The following is a 22,609-nucleotide window of genomic DNA, read 5'->3' on the forward strand; positions in this document are numbered from 1 at the left end:
TCATGAGAACTGTTGTTTCTTCATAATAGCACTTCCTTCTGCAACACAATATGTTGTAGGACAGGTTTGAGGCTTTGATCCCTTTTCATATTAGTCCTGGTTCTCTACCACAAGCAGTGACAAGGTGAACTTTTTCTGTGGATTTTTTAGTTTGGGATTTTTTTTCCCAATCAACAGTTGATATGTTAGATGAAGAAAATGCCACAAATAAAGAAGAATCTACTAATTGAATAAATAAAGAAAATACATTATAATAAGTCAGTAAAAAGAGCTAGTTAGTAAAGTCTGTCCTGAAGATGGTGAAATAGGAGAATTGAATTATCTTGCAGAATAATTAGCATATTAGTTAAGATTGAATATAGAGTTATTAGGCTTGTAAGAAGAGATGTTATCAAGACACTAAAATGTTGGGGTTTTTTATTTAACTCAGCAATAAACTTCTAGGTCTATTTTCTGCAAATATATTTAGTTTTAAGGTTCTTGCAGCAAATAAGCTTAGTGCACCAAAAAAATGCAAACTCTAAACTGAATATGTCATATAGATCTTAAGGAAGTTAAATATGTTTTGGGAACAAGCATGAAAGCTTTCATCTAAGAAACTGAAAATAAGTTTCCATCTTTTTCAAGATAGATGGAAAGTAACTTGAATTCTACAAAATGTCACCCAGAACTTCACCCACTCTTCAGAAATCACTTTTTGTGTGTATTTTTTTTTTAACTTTCAAATAAAGGAATAAACATACTATAATTAGCTAGGTAAAATGAGACAAATATCCTAAAGCCTTTCATCAGTATGAAGTTCATGGTGATACCTGAGGTTTTTGTAGTTGGGAACAGAGAATTCTTTGTCCTTAAACTCGTTTTTTATAGGGTAGTCAAAAAACAGAGATAGTCACTTCTTTCCAAGCAGTTGATGCATATCTAAATAGCTCCTTGCAGTAGCTCTGTTTAGACTTGTTTGAAATCTCAATGGTTATCACTCTGATGTTTCACATCAGTGGTGGATATTTGGACTTTTCCATATGAAACTGCATCAGGCAATTGCTCCCCTCCACATGGTTTGGAATGCAGACTCTCCTTCCCATGCCAAAATATATTAGCAATGGGGTCTTCTTAAACTTCTTTGCCGCTTCCCGTCTGCCCGTAAGTGAAGATGCACATGGAGTAGCTGTCCAGGGCAGACTGAACAAGCAGCTGGATCTCCTGGAATATTTCCTGCTGGGAAGCTCCAGGTGGGAACACACGGTCAAAGCTGAAGTTGTAGGGCAGCTCTGGCTGCCGCTCCCGCCCCACGTGGGACTCATCACCATGGGATTCATCATCATGAGTCCCTTCACCTTCCATGGTGAAGGTTTTTCCGCTTCCCATCTGCCTGTAGGCCAAGATGCACACGGAGTAACCGTCCAGGGCAGACTGGACAAGCAACTGGCTCTCCTGGAATATTTCCTGCTGGGAAGCTCCGGATGGGAACACACGGTCGAAACTGAAGTCGTAGGGCAGCTCCAACTGCCGCTCCCGCCCCATGTGGGATTCATCACCATGGGCCCTTCCAAGGTGAAGGTTTTTCCGCTTCTCATCTGCCTGTAGGCGAAGATGCACACAGGGTAGCCATCCAGGGCAGACTGGACAAGCAGCTGGATCTCCTGGAATATTTCCTACTGGGAAGCTCCGGGTGGATACACATGGTCGAAGCTTAAGTCGTAGGGCAGCTCTGGCCGCCGCTTCCGCCCCACGTGGGACTCCTCAGGCTGCATGAGGACGAGCGCTTTGGGGTTCTGGGGGGAGAAGTGCAGGTACTGCAGCCCCCGCTGCTGCTCTTGACTCCTCTGGCAGCACCGGCAGCATGCGGCAGAACACACACATGTTCCCCTTGAGCTCCTGGATGTCCTTGTGTAGGTGGTGCCGCTCCATCTCCAGCAGGTGGATCTGCTCTTCCTGCTGATCCAGGAGGGTTTTTTGGGATCCTTAACCTGCTCCTTCCCCAATGCTGTAATTCTAAACCCTGGTTCCCTCCTTCCCCTGTAGGGTAGGGAGGTGCCGAAGGGATGGGGGCGGGTTTGTCCCTGCCCCTCATGGCAGAGCTTGAGGTCCCGTGTCAGCTGGGGTGGGGACCCCGGCTGTTGACACTGCCCCCGCTCCTCCTCCCACAGTCGTCATCATCATGGCCAGGCTTTGCGAACGAAGATTTGAGAAGGGCTCTACCCACGCTTGCTACAAGTGTGCTGATGGCTAAAAAGGCCAATGCGAGAGAGACAAGTCCAGTTGCAGAAGGTACAGCAGAAAGACTCCCCAGGTGATATCGACAAGACGTGATTCTTTCTGTGTTGTCTTTTCTCCTCAAGAGTGATCCTGCGTGTGTTCTCAAAAGCAGCAGCAGCATTATAGATGGTGTGTCTCCAGGCCTCCCGATTGGAGGCCAGGGTAGACCAATGGTGGTGATCAATATGGCCAAGGCTGAGGGATTGTTTCAGGCAGTCCTTGTATCTCCTCTTCGGGGCTCTTCTCTTGCGGCAGCCAGTGGCAAGTTCCCCATAGAACACGATCTTAGGGAGGCGATGGTCCTGCATCCTGGAGACGTGCCCTGCCCAGCACAGCTGTGTTCTCAGCAGCATGGCCTCAATGCTCTTGACTGCTGCCTGTTCAAGGACACAGGAGACTTCCTGAGGTGCAGGCTGATAGAAAACTTCTGTCTTCTTCAAGCTGATTTCCAGACTAAAAAGCTCAGCAGCCTCTGCGAAGCAGGATGTTAGATGCTGCTCAGCTACTTCTGTGTGGGCAACGAGAGTGGCGTCATCAGCGTAAAGCAGCTCACGGACAAGATGATTTAAGGTCTTAGTGTGGGCCTTCAGTTGCCTTAGGTTGAATAGGCTCCCATCTGTATGATATCAGATGTAGACACCGTTTTCTTCATCGAGGTCTGCCGTGGCCCTTTGGAGCATCATGCTGAATAAGACTGTGAATAAAGTTGGTGTGAGAATGCGGCCTTGCTTCACACCATTGGCTATTGCAAAGGGCTCAGAAAGTGCATTGCCATATCTGACTTGACCACGCTGGTCCTCATGAAGCGAGATGATCATTTTGAGGAACTTGGGAGGACATCCTGAATGTTCCAAAATCTGCCATAGACCTTTTCTAATCACAGTATTGAAAGCCTTGGTGAGATCAACAAAGGTAAGATAGAATCATTTGTTCTGTTCCCGACGCTTCTCTTGCAGTTGCCTGAGAACAAATACCACGTCTGTGGTATCTCTGTTGGCTCGGAAACCACATTGGCTTTCAGGAAGATCTTCCATGTTGGGTATTAATCTGTTCAAAAGAATTCTTGCAAGGATTTTACCAGCAATGGAGAGCAGAGTAATACCTCTGTAATTTGAGCAGTCTAATTTATCTCCTTTCCTCTTGTACAAGGTGACGATGACAGTGTCACGAAGGTCTGAAGGCAGTTCACCTCGTTCTCAACAGTGCACCACAAATTCGTGAAACTTAACATGGAGTGCTTGGCCACTGTGCTTCCAGATTTCATTGAGATTCCATCAACCCCAACTGCCTTGCCAATTTTCACCTGCTATATTGCTTTAAGAGTTTCTCCCATGGTGGGGGCAGTGTCCAGTTCAATTTTCACTGGTTGTTGTGAAATGTACTGCATTGCTGAGTCTTGAACTACACGGCTGGTACTGAAGAGAGTCTGGAAGTGTTCAGACCATCGATTCAAAATGGAAACTTTATCTGTGAGAAGCATTTGGCCATCTACACTGAGTAAAGGGCTTTGAACCTGGTGTGTAGGACGGTAGGCTGTTTTCAGAGCCTCATAGAATCCCCTGTAATCACCTGTATCTGCGCATAATTGGATCTTTTCCACTAGATTGGTCCACCACTTGTTCTGGATGTCACAAAGTTTCTGTAGCTTGCTGCATGCGAGTCAAAAGGCTGCTTTTCTTATATGGCAAGACGGCTGAGCAAGGTGGGCTTGGTGAGCAGTTCTCTTCTTATTCAACAATTCTTGGATCTCATGACTTTTCATCAAACCAATCCTTGTTTTTCTTGAGGGAGAACACTAAGGATTCTTCAGAGGACTGCAGAATGCTATTTTTAATAAGGTTAATAGATTAAAAACGCTATTGCCTCTAAACTTGAAAATCTGCCAACTGGTCTTTCTGATCGTATTATCTCCCTATGGCTCCAGCTACACAATAAGCAACATGCTGTTCTCTTTAGTATGTATGCCCCAACCCTCCAAGCTGACCCTGCTGAAAAAGATAAATTCTGCAAAGACCTACGCCACTTTATCCTAAAGGTTCCTGCAGATGATAACATCACTATCCTTGGTGATATCAACACCAGAGTAGCAAAGAACTCTGAAACCTGGAAAGGAGTACTAGGCAAACATGGTGTTGGGAACTGCAATGATAATGGTCGTCTTCTGCTAGAGTTTTGTGCTGAGCAGCAGCTTACCATCACCAACACTATTTTTCAGCAGAAAGATAGTCTGAAGACAACCAGGATGCATCCTAGGTCCAAGCACTGGCACCTCATTGATTATATCATGGTCTGACAGAGATATCCGCCATGTTCATCACACCCGCGTGATGCCTAGTGCAGAATCCCAAACAGATCATCGCCTTGTGTGCTGTAAACTTAACCTCCACCTTAAGTTCAAACCTAAAAAGGGCAGCATTCCTAGAAGGAGACTTCAAGTTAACAGTCTTCAAACAGCTACAGTGAGGGACAGTTTCCAGGCAAATCTTCAATCCAGGCTCGAAGTTCATTCCACAGATCCCTCTCCTCCCGCAGTGCTGAGATTTGAACCTCCCACCCCTGTTGCTGTGGTAACTGCACCTGCACCTGGCATTCCCAGAATGGCCCAGGGGCTCCTGCCGCTCCCATGCTGGTTGGAACAGCCAGCGCTGACCCTGCAAGTTCTGGAGCACTAACAGCAGTTCCCAGGGCCCCCCCGCTCTGCCCAGAGCGGTCCCAGCCTGTCCGTCCACACTACCCGAGACCCCCGAAACATTCGGACCCGGCATCGCAGGTCCAGCTGGCCCTGCCGAGCCAGCAGGACTTGCCCCAGGGGCCACCCCCGCTCCTGATGGACCTACACCTGCCACAACCAGAGCCGAAGGGAGGATGAGCTTCCTATTCTTATCTTTGGGGGAATAAAAGGTCCAGATCTTCATTTCCAGGGCTTTCAAGATTAATTTCACTCTTAATAGCATGTTTAGCATGATTTTTCTTTTTTTCCTCTAATGCCATTTCTGTGAGTTCTGTTTCTATTTGAACTTTATCCTTTTTATATTCCTTTTTCAATTTCGAACGGGTTAAGAAAAGGTAGAATAATTTTGCATAATGCAACTCAGACCACATTTCCTCCTTAGGAAGGATTGTCATAAGATGAAACACTATATTTACCTCAAAAGAGCCAAATTTCGACCAGGCTATTCCTCTAATTTGCCTGGTGTAGGGTCAAACATCCATAGAGAGTCTAACTAACTTCTGCCTTATTAAAGATGTCTCAGGGCCAGTTGAATCATCCCAATACTGTAAAATCAAAGCGAGAGGGGTTCCCTCTCGAATTTCTCCTTTAGTTTGTACACATCCCATATTAACAAACAACACACGAGGAAAACTACAGATCTAGCCTAGAACTCACAGCTACACAAGCACTCACACTCTGCAGGCTCTGTATGCAAACACTACCAGGTTTAGGCAGAAACACAAAGTTTAATCCAGGGGAGGCGTCCCCCGCCTTCTGCGGCCACACCTGACCAACATGAAACCCGAAATCCTCCTACCTGCCCTAACTTCAACTTCCTGGGCAGTTCCACTGCCCACTCTGGCAAAAATCCCTTTGCCAACAGACTGGGAAAACACTGACTTTTGGGCCCAAAAAATTATTTGTTTGAGGAAAAATAGCCAAAGTGGAGAATTTCTATGTCTGAATCTTTTGCATCCCTTGGTGCTGACAGCACTGACTACAGGATGGGTGATTGTCAGTGCTTTGACCTATAGTACGGGTGACTGAAATGGCATGGCCAGAAATAGCTTTTTCCAGATGCTTTGGATGGGCTGAAGCTTTCCTGTCTCTCAGAGGATATTTTTTCTTCCTAATAACATGGGGAGTAATCTGAGATGAATGTGAAGAAGACAAAAGATGAGGCAGATGGGAGTAGACTGGGACAAACAGCTAACGAATCATTAAGTGAGGAAAGAGGGAGGATCTGACTGGGAATAAGCAAGAAAAGTACACCTGTACGAGCTGCTTGGCAGTGTTTGAGAGAAGGTAGGCAGGAAAGTTATGACACAATGAGTAGAGACTGCGGAGTGTAAGAGAATTAATATAAGAGATTATTGGGAAACTATGAAATGAGATTTCCAGTACTGGAGATGAACACAGGGAGATTGGAGAAGAGCTAATGTGTTGCCAGAGAACAGGACAGACTAGGCAAGGATCCTAGGGATAGATGAAGTTGCTGCCAGTAGGGAGAGAACCTGGATGGGATAACTTGGAGTGGTGGGAACAGGATGTGATGAGACTCAGTGTTGAGGGTACAGCTACTAAGTGTAGAAATTGTTGCATCTGTGCTGCCTTCTTTGCCCCAGTGGTCATTTCCAAGGCAGGGAATTTGAGAGACAAAGCTTTTGTGGTTAATGTTTTTTGAAAGACTCTCCTTAATTATTGGTACTGTTCCTAAGGGATACTGTATAAACCACTTCAACCACTGTTTATTGGTGGGAATTGTAATTGCTTGTTTGGTATTTCTTACAGTCAAGGAAAAACTGTGTGTCTTGATCTGTAGAAGTATTGAGTGTTCACAGCTTGATCAGTTCTGGGTGGAAACTGTGCTTTGAAGATGAACTGTTTCACAAAGCTATGTATGTTGAGAGGGAGGAGCTTAAACTGGTGCCAGAATTAATTAACACTTTTGATCTTAATTCTTTGCCCACGTTCAAGTCTGTAAAATGGGAGTATTACTACTTCATCATTTCTAAGGCCATTTGTGAAGGTAAACTTCACAAAGGTGATTTTATTAGTTTGATTTTCCAGTAATGCATACCAGGAAGCTGTGCCCCTCCCTGAAACTTATTATTAAATATAAGTTTTGAATAATGCACAATAAATAAAGCCTAGAGACATTTTCAAACAGCTCATTAGCTGATGTTATGAATGAAAGAGTAAAGGATCTTTTAAAGTAAAGAAAAAAGAACTGAAAACTGCAAGCATACACACACACACTCTCAAGGGGGAGAAGTTATAGTGGCTTTAATTCTGAAATTCTCCTCCTATGTATATTTATGTCCAGATAATTGACACTATGATTCTGGAAAAAGTATTTTTAAAGTAGTCTTTTGTGCATGTCTTGTGTTTGTTTGGTTGGTTTTGTTTTGTTTTGTTTTTCTTCTCATCACACTGACTTATCTTGATCTCTAATTGCAGATTTTAAAACCTAGAATCTGATTGATTGCTTTTCATCAGAATCTGTGTCTCTTTGTGCTTTATTTTCCCCTCATGACTGTTGTATTTAAATAGCAAAAAACCCCACTACCACCACCTCTGTGCCAAACCTCCTGACTTGAAGTGTTTTTATTGAGCATATGGTTATATTTTATAATATAGACCTGTTTGGCACTGTGCTGGAGTCACATCTTTGATATCTGTTAGAAACTTCAAAATATCTTTTTCCTCAGTAGTTTTTTTTGTGTGTGTTTGTGTGTGTTCTGTCTCTCTTTTACGTTAGCTTTTTTGCATACTCACTTTTGAATAAAACTTTAAAAAGATAGAATGTAGCTTCAAGAAGCCTGTAATATAATAGGATGGTGTAACACAGAGTGTGCTAATTACAGATCAAAGCTAAACTATTTTTATGTGCCTTTTCCTAAAGGAGGAACCTGGGGCTTTGAACTAGTCAGGCTAATTTTTGCCACTAATCTTTTTTAAAGCTACTAAAAAACTTTTTTAACCCACTAGTACATCCTTATTCAGGTTTGCATATATATGTTAGCTGTTCAGCAGGTATAAAAGGAGGGGGCTGGTTGTTCTGAGGGAGAAATGGTCACTCTGCAGATGGAGCTGCAAAGTCTTAAAAAGTCAAGGCATAGAGCCCTGCCAAGGTAGGAGAGCAGGTTCTGATCAGCTTTTGCTCTACATATGAGTTATTGGGGTGTCTGGCAGGTGCTGGACTGTCACCTTTGCTGTCAACCACAGGTAACCACAGGGAGAGCAGTGGCAGCAGTTTATCATTTGCAAGCTACATACATGTGCTGGCCAAATGAAAACTGGCTGGTCCTGCAGTTTATAATCAGTGGGATAATTGGACTGGGTAATTGCCAGTCAGCCTTGTTAGTTTTTCTGTGAGTCTGCCATTGTCTGTGTCTGCCACTGGAACAATAAGTGGGCGGATTTTCTGCTAAAATAATTAGATTGTCAACAGTGTTTTGTCCTGTGGTCAGTCCCCTTCACAGACATCACACCTGAAGCTGTTGTGGAAGTACTGACTGTATGTGTAGGGAGAGTAATGGTATCAGTCAACTGTGAAAAGTTAAATTAATAGGAAACTTAATTTAGCTTATGCGGGCTGTTCAGGTAGTTCTAACTGGGCAGAAAGGCTTTGGATATTTCATTTCTGCCTTTGCCCACTGGTGCTAAATTGTCTGTGAGCATTTAAAGAACAGGGAGAATTGAAAAACTTGGTGAAATAGTAGTTCTGGGTACTTTTCTTGTTTGCAGTGGCCTGCAAACAATACTTGGAGTTCAGTTTTAATTTTTCATGCAGTTAAGTTTGAGAATTCTCATTGTCAGTGTTTGTGCTGTATGAAAAACTTGCTGAGAATGAAGAGAAACCAAATCTGTTTACCTTGTTTGTAAAGAGGAAAAAAAATTTAGGATGATAGCCTCTTTACTTACTGTGTCATGCTATTGCTTTTTATTAGGAAGTAGAGTTAATGATTCAAGCATGAATTTCACCTCTTGATGCTGCACCAGTTTTCCTATGGGGATTTTTTGGAGAGAGGTGCTTATAAACAAATACTGTTGAATTTAAACATGTGACTGTGTGTTTTAAGAAACCTTACTCAGTGGTAACATTAGGGACATGGAAAATGATGCAGTATTGGAAATTTGTTATGAGTGGCTCTGCAAGTAGATCTAATTTCTGTAGGTGTCTTTAATTTTTGAACACTGTATGTTCTTGCTTTTTTGCATTAGCAAAAATGTTAGGTGAAACAGAGTGACTGTAGTTGGGCTGCTCAATAAGGAAAAATTATGTGAATCCTTGCAGAGAAAGTTGCATAAAAATACATATATATATAAAATTACTTAGTTCAGAGTTTTCTAAGGAATCTGAGTTTAACCAGGAGTCTTATTAACAGTCTGATTACTAGCATGAAAGAACACATACTAAAATGGAAAATATGAAAAATTCTACTTGGATTTTTTATAAGGCTTATTATTTCTTGTTAGTAGATGTCTTTATTTTGCTTGTGTATGAGATAATATTGTTTGAGAAGATGCTTCTATCTCAATTCTATGGTGTCCATGTGGCGTTTTTTTAACTTTTTAAAGAAAGACCAGAGTTTAATTCTAGTAACTTGTCCTTCTGATACTTCTAGGTACTTCTATTAGTACCATTATTTTGTATGCTAGTTTTTGTCCTGTGCCTTAGTCTTTTGTTGTTCTTGGTTAAATAAAGTGTGTTGTATACTGAGATGACTGATAGAGGAAGATTTGGGTTTTTAAGATGTTTTTTGTGGAGGGTGAAAGGGAAAAGGTAAATGTATGGTATCTTCAGTAACTGGAGATGTAAGCAACTGTAAATAAAAGCTGGAAAAAGAACCAGGTAAATATTTTCATTTTAGTCACTCTATTGGCTGAGTACCTGCTATTTTCTATATGTTAAGTTGGCAGATGCCAAATATTTGTGTTTTGTTTGGTTTTTGTTTGTTTGGTTGGTTGGATTTTTTTTTTGTATTTGTTCTCTTTTTACTACTAAGAGACAGCTGCTGCTCTTGAAATGTAGGCAAATTTGATCACGCTGTGATCAAATTGAGTGAATGAATCAGGATGTGGTGGGAAGTTCTATTTTTGTTCTGTATAGAAAGCAAAGAAAAATGACATAAAACTTACCATGGACTAAAGAGATGGGTAGCTGAATTCATGAAAGAGCAGAGCCAGACAAAACTCCTGTGATGCTGCATTGGTACTAGCTTTTTAAATAGAAAATAAGACTTGTGTAGGTAATTCATTTCCATTTACTTCAGTCTCCAAAACACAGAGATGCTAAAGTTTATCTTCAGTGGTCTGTCTTTTTGGCCTTCTGTGCCCTTGCCAGTTGTGCTTTGTTTCTGTTGTATTCACAGAGTGAGGTTGTGCTTCCATAATTTCCAGTTACAGCTACCTGATCTCTTTTTTCCTCTTTCTCTTCTTTCTACTGATCCATATTAAAAAGAAACAGTCCGAAGTGGTCAAGAACTTCATTATGTATTTCTTGAAAATTCTATGTAATAATAATTTCTGCATCACTTTCCTTTTGAAGTTCAGATTTCTTCCCACTAGTATCTGTTGTTGAATCACTGTATTCTGGTAAGGGTATGCAATAAAATGTAACCCTCTCTCACATTTTATGTTTTTGAAAGCCAGAAGTGAAGTTTTGTCATGAGAACAAAATGATGTGATCTAGAGTCTCACCAAGTGGTGAAAGGGAAAGCAATCTGTTTAATCGTCGTTCTCATTTCACTTTTCTCCCAAACATAGTCTTTCAGAAGGTAACTCTAGGCAACAGCCTGTGCAGTGAAAAATTCAGGTATATATTCTTGTGGGCTTATGTGACAATTTCACAGTTCTGTTCTTTTTTTTAAAAGTAATGACTCTGCAAAATTATCAACTGTTAGCAAGAGAATTTCATAAAACGTCTTGCTTTGGTCCAGTTTGCCTCTTAAACACTCATTGGGTTGTCTTCTTTTAATTTATTCCTTTTTTTTTTTTTTTTTTCCTATTCAGTGAGGCCTAAAGCAGGGTAAATCATACCGTAAAATCCTCTGATACACCCAATTCAGAACTGAATACTAAATTTTTTCCAAGTGTGGTTACTGAGATGTAGGGAGTCATATCTGAAATTTCGAGTTGTGTTGAAATCATCTACATTCACTGTCTACTCAAGTGCAGGAAATCCTTAAGTTTCTTATAAAATCCAAACACAGTCCTAGGTATTCTCTGAACCGTGCAGGGCAGCTATGTTTAACTTGACCAGGATGGAAACATTAGAAGAATATTTAATTTTTTTTTTAGCAATCCATTAGAGATCCAGCAGAGTTACATTTTCTTATTGGCAAACTGCTCGGTTATTCTGTAAAAAGGGATGAAAATATGAACTGGTGATACAGTCTGCCTGCTTTAGAGCTCTTTAAGACATCTGATTAGCAAATTTATGACAAAAATTTCCAGTTGCATTGAATGACTGAATTGCAGTGTTACCTATACTGACATTGTGAAGACATGTCAGACAAAGTAGTTTTTTGTGATTCCATTCTCAGATGGAGATGGAAATTTCATGGGATATGGCTCTTGAAACAAATAATTCTTGCTGGAAGACAACCTGCTGCTTAAGCATGCCTGGTATTCTCTGTTTACCTGATAAAACACTTGCAGCACTGCCTAAATTGTTAATGCACATGTGTGAGCAGTTCCCTTTTCGCCCAGTTTCAGCCATGCTGAGATCTCAAACAGGATCATGCTTTTTTAATGTCAGGGGTATGAGGGACATCAGCACTGTCCTTTTAGCCTGAGACAGGTGGAAGAAGTATTGCAGATGAGTACTTTGGAGAGGTGTACATGAGGCTGGATTCCTGTGAGGGCAGATTTGGACAGGTAATATCAACCTGTGTACAATGGTAGATAACTTGTGTTAAGTTATCCTGATGGTGTGGACCTTAGGCATTATTGAACTAAGCAGCGAGTTTGTTCAGCATGGGCTGTTTGTGGTGCTGCTACTGTGCTCTGCTACAACAGAGGTTAAAAATCATGGTTTCAGCATTGTATCTTCTGCATTTTGGCTTCCCTGTAGGGAGGGAGCAAACGCCACAGCCGTCAGAACGGCATTTTGCATTGTGGACCATTTTAAAATGGAGTTGAAAGAAAAAGATCCTGCTTTGAATACAGTTAATGTGAGCTATGAATTTAGTGATGCTGTTCAGCATAAAATAGGTTTGACCAGGTTTTCCATTAACTTGTGTTTCTTGTGAGAATATAAGGTTTGAAACAGAAATGGAATTCCTCTTCCTTATTGACTTTTCTCAGAATTAACAGTGCCTGCTAGACTGTTTCTTGGAAGCATACAACTTGTTTCAATAGCTAGTTTTGCAAAATTAATCTTTTTGATAGTGTGGGCTTTTCATCACGGATTTGCCTTTCTTGGGCAACAGCCCAAGAAAGCATTGAAAATATTTATTTTGACTAAAAAGATAGTGTGATTAATTGCTAAACAAAATAATGTTCATTGTGCGTATTTTAAAGATAACTAGATTATTTTTAAATCTGTACAAGTGAAAATGGTGCCTGTTTGTTTAGTTTAAACTCTGTTAGCAAATCTCGCAGCTTTTCTTCATCTTCTTTAGACAAATTCTATCGGGTTAAGTAATAATATTGATGCTTTCAAGAAGGGATTATTATCCTGCAAAATTATTAATGCCTTCGGTGGAATGAGACTACATCTGACACACTTACATTGCATCCTTGCAGTGTAAGAACTGAAGCCAATTTTTAAGTGCACAGTCAGCTACAGTGCTACAGATGGCAAGTGAATAAAATGGTAAAACTTGTACATAAATAGTTGGAAAGTACATTGATGTACTTTAGGTACATTGGAATGGAAATCTGTAATGGAAAATCTTCCCATTTCAGACATTTTGTGAATGATGTTTCATCACTTGCTTGTACTTACATTCAAGTTAAAAAAAATAATTATTCAGAATGTTTAAATAAAGTACCTAGTTATAATTATGATAATTTCAAAATGCATTTTAAATCAAGGAACTATGCTTTCATGCTCACATACTTACATGCATTGTGTATTTGTTTTTAAATGAAAAGAAACCTGGTCTCCATCTTCCTGTTGACATCAAACAATCCTCTGATATGCAAATTCAGCTATGGGGAGAACAGATACACAGGGTTTGTTTGGATTCAGTCCAAGACTGAAAGAAAATTATATTTAAAATTGTAATTTATATGCATTACCTCATTTAAATGAAAATGCATTTTGAAATAATCCCTATAGCTAAAAACATTCTGGTGGAATGTTGCGATCCTTTGTATCGCTGATGCATTTGCTACAGCCATTTTAAAACCATCTTTCTCATACTCCTGCATGTCTCTTACATGTAGATGCAGCTGTCAAGCGTGTTTTAACATAGTATGTGGAAATATTTTTGTTTTTCCAAACTAATATTGATGTGAACTTTGTAAGGTGTTTGTGAATGTGAAGTGTGTGTGTACACACACTGCTAAGATACATATAAGTACTTTGCTTTGCATCTAAAATTTTTCTAGTATTAATGTTTAGGTGTTTTCTTCGTTTGTTTAACTTTAAAATCTAACATATTACAATTTCTTTAAAAAGAGAGGCTAAATGAGCAACGATTTGTCAGTCTTCTTACCTTTAGCTGCAAAATTTTCAATTGTTAAACTTGTATGTTTCAGCATTGGCTGAATTCCAATTTTTCAGTTTGCATCTTCGGAGGGCTATGATTCCACTTCCTGAATATAATATTTGAAGATGTGTGTAGCAGAGCATATTTGTTTCTCTTAAGCTTTAAGAGGCCAGTGAACTGTTACTGGTGATTGGTAAGGGCTTTTTTATACAGGATGGAAAATATTTGAACAGGAGTTAGATCACTATGAAACTTTCAGAAATCAGTTCCTTTAGTCCCCTTTTATGTATTGAAAAAGTTTGTAAGACTAATCTAATCTACCCTTCTTACATGGTCTTTGTGACTGTGTGTCACTACTATTGTGTTTTTCTTTTATTTAGAAAATGGGGGTATGGAAATCACTGTTGGTGTAAGGAAGTATTTAGATTGGGAAGTTCTGTGGCACATACCCTTGTATCTGCCCTTTTCTTTGTCCTGTGGCCACTTCATGCTAGACTATTCTGACCACATTAATTCAGCAATGAGGATTGCAAAATATTGTATAAATTTTTGGGGGGGATAGCAGTTTTATTGCATTAATGTTATTTGTAACTCTGTGTGATGATAAATGTATTAATATTTAAGGGAAAAGCTTTCTGTATCAAGAAATTGTATTAAACCTTTATCATCAGGTTGTGAGCCCCTAGTATTTGTGTTTTGTTTGTTTGTTTTTTAATAAAGGATTTTTGGTCTTTCTCTAGTCATTTTATGCAAGTTTTAATTTTTAGTATTCACTGTCTGTCCTTTTCTCTTTAAGCATTTTAAGAAACAGAAGAGGCTGATTCCTGAAAGAACAGTTTGGAAGTACTTTGTTCAGCTTTGCAGTGCCTTGGAACACATGCACTCTCGTCGTGTTATGCATAGAGGTAATACAGGATCAAAGATGATTTGTCTTTACTAAGCCTTTTACTGTGTGAGAATTAAGCCGGTTGGAATCAATTTTGGCAGCTGACAAAATGTATGTTTCTGTAACGTTTTGTAAGTAATGGAAAACTGTGACAAAAGTTCGTGGTGGTACATTTGTTGTGATAGGCATTTGCTTGCGGCCATGGCTTGTGGGACCAAGTTTTCCAAACAAGTGATAGTTCTGTAAGTGATGGAGACCCTGCCACGTGCTGCTTGAATTTTCTGGCTCTTATTTTTTGTCCTGTTCTCATTCTTCTGTACTTGCCCCCTGTCTCATCCAGCTGTTGTTACCTGCCTTCTTGCACAGACATTGTCCAACTCTTGCACCTACTTGTCTTTGCCTCCTGCCGTGCCTAATGGTGATGTACAGACCCTTCTCCCAGTCCCTTATCTACTGGACTGTGTGCAGCTGTGAGTGTTTTCTCCAGTTGTCTGCTCCTCTCCACTACCACTAATCCCATCTCTGTCAGGTTCTGTGTCCCAACAGCCCTCGTAGTTGCCAGCTATCCCTGTCAGGTACTAAACCTCCTTGGCCCGTTTTAAACCTCAGTACTGCTGTCTCTGTTGTCTCCTCTGGATGTTGTCTTCATTCTACCCTCTAACTCTGAGTCAAGGAAAATAGATCATAGTAGAACTGCTTCTAAGAAGCACAATTTTTTTTTTTTCCCTTGGAAATCCCTCTGGTTGTGAGTTGTATGTGGGCTCTCTTTTTGGGTTCAGGGGGAATTGGATGTCTTAGATTGGTGGCTTCCTTCCGCTGGGATGCAGAGCTACCTGAAGGCAGCAGCCCCTTGGTCTCTGCTGGGATTTGTGATTTGCAGCTAGAAATGTTGCACCCTTCAGGAGATGAGCTTTAGATGCCCCTGCCTCTGTAAACAGCTTTCCCATGTGATTCTCCTTTTTTTTTCCCCTTTATTCATTTGTACAGATGCCTGCAAGGGCAAATGATACAGAGAAAAGGACATAAAATTACAGTTTCTTTCCATAGGGTACAGGTATCTCCCTTTATTGCTTTTATGACTAAACTCAAAACCAAAAGTGTATTTTAAGTTCCTTAAAATGAAATATTAACTTCAAAGCTTCTGGTAAACCTATGGCAAATCTAGTGATTGATTCCATGGTTACACACCAAAGCCAATGACAATTAAAGCTGTTTTTAAGTTTAGCTTTGTCCATGTTGGACTATTACACAAAGGATGATCCAAACTCCTGAAAACTAGGTCAGATAGCAGCATAACGTAATTGCTTCTGTATTCCTCTGTAAAGCTTACAAGGTTTTGTAACTCTTTTATTGGGAACCTGAAAAGACTGGTATTTGAAGGGTTATTAACCATTCCTTTCACTCTACTCTTATTTATGCAAACTGTAATCCCCTCTTATCCAAGTGAAGTGATTTTCTTCAAGTTTGGAGCCATGGTACATTGCTCTCGAGCTGAGTATGAGGTAGACTCCCTTCCCAAACAAGTAACAGGTCAGTTTATTTAGAAACAGGATAGGTACCTTGTTTAAAAATCATAAAATAAAAGTCTATGCTGTTGTCTCTAAGGGACTGGATTAAAACTTAAAATGAATATTACTTATGAAAAATAACTATCTGGGGTATACATCATTATTTTCTTTGTTTCTACTTGATTAGCCCAGTTCCACTGACGAGTGCAAATAACCATTCTCCTGAGTAAAACTTGCTTCTTTTTTTTTTTAATGCCTGCTATTAGAGAATCAGTTACCTATTTCAAATAAATAACATCATGTCACTGTGGGTAATCTGAACAGCAGAAGTGATGAAAAATCTTTTGCACTTTTTGAAAACATTTCTGGGCTGTTACTTAGACATAACAAGAGGTTCTTTAGTTCTAATGGCAGACTTTTGTGTAGCTTATATAAAGTAGTAATGAGCTGCCTTATGTCTGCTGCGTGGCTTTGAGTGTTGGGGCTTTTGTTTGTTTGTTTGTTTGCTTGGGTTTTTTAAAAATATTTTCCATGGCTCTTGATTTGCTTGCTTGAGCAATGGTTGTACTATTAAAATAGTTGAAGTTCTAAATTTCAGACTCATTCTTTCTGAACAGTACCATTCAGTTTTACCAATAGTAGCAGTAAATATAATCCTCTTTTGGTCTATTATTAGAGCAGTAGCTTTTCTTGCAACCTTACTGTGACTTTTAAATTTAATTTATTTTTCTTTCAGATATAAAGCCAGCAAATGTGTTCATTACAGCTACAGGAGTGGTAAAGCTTGGAGACCTTGGGCTTGGTCGATTTTTCAGCTCCAAAACAACAGCTGCACATTCTTTAGGTAAGTTTTCTCTGAGGTACGGGTGTTGGACAGGTAGTTTGTTTTTTTTTTTTTTACATGGTGGAAATACTGTGCCCACTCAAGAGGAGGAAGAAAACAGTTACATCCATTATATTGTTCTTGAACACTAATAAAAACATGGTCATAAAGGTGTTCTTAAATAATAATAATAAAAATAATAATAAAGAAATGGTCAGCACCATGGACAAATACAGAAAAGCTGTAACACTGAGGCAGTACTTTCAGCACTACAGCTCACTGGGTTTTCTCCCCACTTTGTTTGAATTATCTAATATATATTTCTGCCTCTGAACAAGTGTTTCCTAAAAATGATAAAGTAATACTTATAGTGCCTATGTCAGAGCCATGGGAGGACACACAAAGAACTGTTTTTGCTCAGATGTTGATCTTTGTAATTAGATTATGAAATAGCAGACTTCTCAAATTAAAATATGCTGTATTTATCCTCATCTCTTAATTTAACTTTAGATTTTTCCAGTTACCAGTAGAACATGGACGAAGAGAGGATGGTGATGGCGTGTTTGTACCACATTTGAGATGTGGGTGATACCTGTGTTAACAGCCCCCGAAAATATTTTAGCAGCGAAACTTTGAATTTTTACTTCCCTGTGTTCTAGAAAGCCTCTGATCACTCCTTTGTGCCTTCCTGTTTTTTACCATGTTTGCTGCATCCTTGTGTTGGCAGAGTCAAAACCCCTAACTGGACTGAGGTGAACCTCGGACACAGATATGCAGTCTTGCATTAATAAAAAAAAGAGAGAGGAGGAGACAGCAAAGTGGTGAGACCAGACTGGAAATGTGCTTGAGTTCCATACTGAAGATCTGCTATGAGCACGTGGCAGTATTTTATCTCAAGTGCTGCTGTTTGTGCTGCCCTCATAACCCAGTGTCCATCTCTGGTGGCACTGTGGAGATCAACCTGTAGTTGGGTCCTGCTACTGTCGGCAAATGGACAAGGGATGTGAAGAGGGAGATGCAAATCCTAGTCTGTGGATTAGGAGCTCACAAAAAAGGCAGAAGTCAGCAGTGAGGGTGGCAGAGTTAGACCTGTGTTCTGAGGCAGAAGTCAGGAAGTTAAAGAGGAAAAAACTACCTCAACCCTGGATTGTTGTGGCTTGTGGCAGGGGAATGGTTGCAAAGATTGAGCTACAAGTTTAAAAAGCTGGAGACTGAGCCAGAGTTAAAAACAGTGTAAAACCCCCAAGCCCTTTAAAGCTCATCTTTTACAGATCAAGAATCATCCAGGGAGTGGGGGGTGGGAGGATGGCAGCTTTGTTTCTAGTGTTGGGTGCTGTGTCCTGGTGAAGGAGCTGCTATTTTTTATATTCTTTTTCCCCTGTCTCCTCTTTTCCCATTTCACTCTTAATTATGACTTAATGTCAGAATTCAGCCTGGGAAAAAGGTTTGTTCCAGCTGTTAACTTTGGCTACAGGGGAGACAGTGACTCTCTGATTTATCATGTCACTAGCAGAGACCACTTCTTTAAATTAATTTCTTCTGCAGTTTCTGATGCTGGTTTTCTTGAAATTTCCTTCAAAGTTGTACCTTTTTATGATTCTATAAACCTTTGGTGCACAAAACCCAGTGAATTACAAACATATGTGTAGCAATTTATACTTGTTTACAGGCTTTATAAAAATTTCAGTAGCAAACTAGATTCAGGCTTTCAGAGATAAAGAAATGTACTAAAATTTTAATTAGGTACAGCTTCTAACTGCTAATTATGAATAATACTGATTTAATTAGAATACTTACTGATGGTCCATTTGAAACAGATGAACTGTGCTGGACAGGGTTTGTTCATATTCTTAACTCTTTCTATACAGCCTTATCAAGAAGTAGATTTTTCAATTGTGTCAAGTCTATACCGTTTTGAAAATAGGAAACCTTTCTTCCAAAGGTGCAAAGGGAAAGGAGGCATTTGGTATTGTGGATTGCATACAAACTTGACAGAATTTCTTGTTTTCAGCAGACTTTATATTAGAAAGGGGAATATGGTTCAACAAAGGCTTCATATACCTTTCCCTATGACTATCGGGTTTTTTTGTAGTTGTTGTTTTAATGGCTGAAGGCCAGGTCTTACACTCTTCAGAGACATGGCAGTTTTAATGCCAACTCATGGAAACATACAAACGTTCTTTTTTAGCCATTCAGTGGATGTAAAAATAGTCCATATGTCAGTATTTCCATTACAGAAAGAATCACTTCATTTCTCTGCTGTGGTTGTGCTATAAAGCTGCACAGTGTGCTGTCCAGGCAGGCACTGCCACCAGGATGTCAATACCTTCTTGGGGGTCAAAGTAGCAGATATGCAATTTTATTAAAATGCTTGAATGCAAAGGATCATCTCTACTGAGTTCTGGTGTTTCTTCTTGCTTTGACAACTTCTGTCATTTCCAAGAGCTATGTTGTGAGGGTTTAACTATAAACTCATGAAGATTGTGGGGAATAAAATACCTCATGAAAATACATGCAAATACACGTCTTTTCTCTTGTGTGTGGATTTCTAACGTGTACAGGAAGGCTGGCAGGGAAATCTGCAGCGGATTAATTGCAGTCATCAAAGAAGCTGTATTAAAACAGCTCATATTTTGTGTACAGAGTACTACTCTTACAGTAGTTTGAAAGCTGAAGATAAATTGTTGTGCTGTTACAATGCTCCATTATAAAATAACCCAAGATACTTATAGATAGACTTCTATAATAAATATTTGCATAATGTGGGCTAGATTGCAGAATTACTTCGGATAAGTGTGGTATTTTAGGTCCTGTATCTGTAGCTGAAGACAAACCCTTGACTTGGAAATCTATGCCTGTATTAAACATGCACAAAACCCTCAACGTTATAGAATCATTATGGTTGGAAAGGATTTCAGAGACCCTTAAGCCAAACATTCAGCTGAATACCACCATGCCCACTAAACCACATTGCGAAGTGCCATGTCTTAGAGAATTTGTTGTCAGTGGTTGGCCTTTTTTTAAAACGATAGGCTGATAAACCCCTTCTGAGTCAGTCATTACATTGTTTTGTATGAGTAGGTTTAACATTTTCCAGGCAGATTTTTCTCCCAGCTTGATAGTATTTAGAGCAGTTTACTGCATTTCATTGCACTCGTTGATGCGCTCAGTTTTTAAGTGAACACACTCTGTAACTCAGTGGTGTGAATTATGTGTTTATGCAGGTGATAAGATGGATTGTTTATATCATAACTCCCTTCTTCATAGTAGATTTCTTTGCCTCTGAGCCTTCAAGTCTAACTTCCTGCTCCCTATTTGCCACCATTTCCATTATATCCATTCCCTCTCCCAGTAGCAGAAAGTTTGCATGTAGAATCAACACTTTCTGGATCTACAGTATCTTTAAGGGAGGGAGCTCCAGAGCAGCAGCAGATTCTGAGGAAGCACTGTATTTGACCCCAACCATTTCAAAGGAGTTTACTCTTCAGACCTGCAGATTATCAGAGATGTGCAAATGTGGTGAAGAGAACACTAAAGTTACCGATTTTTCATCTTAAAAAAAATCAGCACCTCAATCGATTATGTCTTTTTCTTGTATTATCCCACTTCTGTAACTTCAGATGAGTAAAGGAAGTCAGGAAGTTGCCTATCTCTATGCTGTTGGGGTGCTGTATTTCACTTAACAGAAAAAAAGAATCCAGGAAGGAAACATAATGTGTAATTGCAAGTGGTAGTTGCTTGCCAGCAGCACAGCTATGTCCCTAGATTGCTCACCGTGTTAAAAGGATCATTGCAGTGCTTTCAGTAGCTCCTGAATGTCAGAATTATGAATCTTTGGTGTCATGTTCTGTTAAAAAACAACTTACAAGTAGTAATGATGTCTGAATCTTCTAGTTGTTTTTGTGATTCCATGACTAACATAGGTAATTTCAATTCCTTTCACTAGTTGGTCATCAGGGGCTTCAGGCTGTATTGCAGTGAAGGTGTTACACTAGGCTAAATGCTGTAAAATGGTAACATTTGTTCTTCCTTTTCACTATCATCAATCTTTCACAGTCATATCAGACCCCTAATGTATCAGCAGGTTTCCCAGAGCTACTGGTTAAAATTACCTTTGCTTTTGGTAGTCTATGAACCTTCAAACCTCTATGTTTTCAGCTGCCCCCTGTGGTTTCTGTGAAGCCTCTTTCTAGCACATTACTCACTGCCAGCTACTTGTGTGATATCTCAGAGCAGCAAAGGCACTGCTGCTGGAACCAGTGAACAACCAGATTATTATTAAACCTATTTTTTTGTTGTTGGATGAATTCTGCCAACAAAGCACCGCAGTATATGAAACCAATGCATTAAATAATGGGTGCAAAATGCAGCTGCGATTTCTCAGAGGTGTTCAAGCTCACAAGTCCTTGGGGTGGTAAAGAAAATAAATGCAAGACAGAAGTAAAACAGTAAGGATAATAAAAATATGAAAGCTGTGTCATGCCAAATGTTGTTTAATTACAGTTTCCAATGTTAAGATATCTGTCATTAAACACCCTTTAAAGTACTGCTGTTGATACATTAGAAAGCAGAGCTGCTTTGGATATTCTGGTAGTTACTTTGTTGTTGCAGTCCACCCATCTCCCTGTGTATTCTTTCACGGGGAAAGAACCATTCCTCTTGACCATTCCTCTCTTGAGTGAATTCAAATATCCCATGAGACTAAATGTCTCCTGCAGTAATCCAGTTTTTTGAGTTGCCTTTCCCCAGCCTTTCTCCTTTTAAGCTCTTGATCACTTGCAGTCTCAGTAGAGAGCTGCAGCGATTCCTCAGACCGGCACTGAAGGAGAGGGGCTGCAAAGTTCCTGCTTTCCGAGGGCTACAAGTCTGCCCCAGAATATTTAGTGGGACAGATCCATTGTAGGGCACAATCTGGGGACTTCTGTCCTTGCCTACGTTACAGAAACACATTCTCAGTTTCTATGGACTTTCAGTATTGTCTACCAAGACGGAGATCAGTTGAATTTATGGGTTACCAGCAGCAGTGGCCTGACCTGAGATAAGGTGGTAGAGGGTTTCCCTGTCTGAGCTGGGCCTTTCAAGTAAGAAAGTACTTCTCCCTCCTCCTTAACTCCCTAAGAAAGGTAAGGCACCTTGTCACAGCAAAACCCTTAATGTTTGGAAATGATTAGAGTAAAATTATCTATCTGATAATTTAAAATTATTAACCTGATTACTCACGTGTGGAATTACTTGTGTTCACTGTATCTCCATTTCTAACATTCATTCAGAGATCAATTCTGAATTAGCTTCATCTATTCAGAAGTGTAGAAGTGTTACAAAATCTTTGTGTTAAATAGTACTGTGAGCCTCATACTCTTAATTTTTGTAGCTTGTATTGAGAGTGCCGATTTTAATTTCTGGTGTTGCAAGATGTTAAGTTGATTTTATTTTGCAACTAAACATTGAATTGGCAGAATTCAGCTGGTTTTCATCATCAGGATTCAGTGTTTAAGAAAATATTCTAAACAAAATTGAAGTAAAATTCTACATAGATCTTGTGACTCTTTGCTGTTAGGCAATCATTTTGGGATGTAGAGAGAAAGTTCATAAACAATGCATCAAAATTACTTCTGTCCTTATTTTTCATAACTGCTTTTTTTTTGTTGCTCAATCATTTAAGAACGCATCACTCAGATACTTTTTTCTGTAATGGTGTTTTTTTTATAAAGCTGAAACATCTCTCAGAATTTTTCTCTTCCAATTAGTAAAGAT

At 39.7% G+C, this 22,609-nt stretch overlaps 1 protein-coding gene across 5 annotated transcripts in view; it reads left to right on the forward strand.

Moving 5' to 3' along the window:
* Positions 1–22,609, forward strand: part of NEK7 (NIMA related kinase 7) — a 77,995-nt gene that overhangs the window by 29,095 nt on the left and 26,291 nt on the right. For all 5 annotated transcript variants that reach the window (XR_003570843.1, XR_003570844.1, XM_027880401.1 and 2 more), the window contains exons 6-7: positions 14,435–14,543; positions 16,769–16,876. Coding sequence is in view for 3 of the 5 variants with exons in the window: in XM_027880401.1 (XP_027736202.1) it covers positions 14,435–14,543; positions 16,769–16,876 (217 nt within the window). In the remaining 2 variants the exon portion in view is untranslated. The remainder of the gene's footprint in view (positions 1–14,434; positions 14,544–16,768; positions 16,877–22,609) is intronic.

The sequence above is a fragment of the Empidonax traillii genome, unplaced genomic scaffold (genome assembly GCF_003031625.1).
Source record: "Empidonax traillii isolate 1590-97213 ecotype Southwest subspecies unplaced genomic scaffold, ASM303162v1 scaffold69:size3087049, whole genome shotgun sequence".
In the NCBI taxonomy this organism is placed as follows: Eukaryota; Metazoa; Chordata; class Aves; order Passeriformes; family Tyrannidae; genus Empidonax; species Empidonax traillii.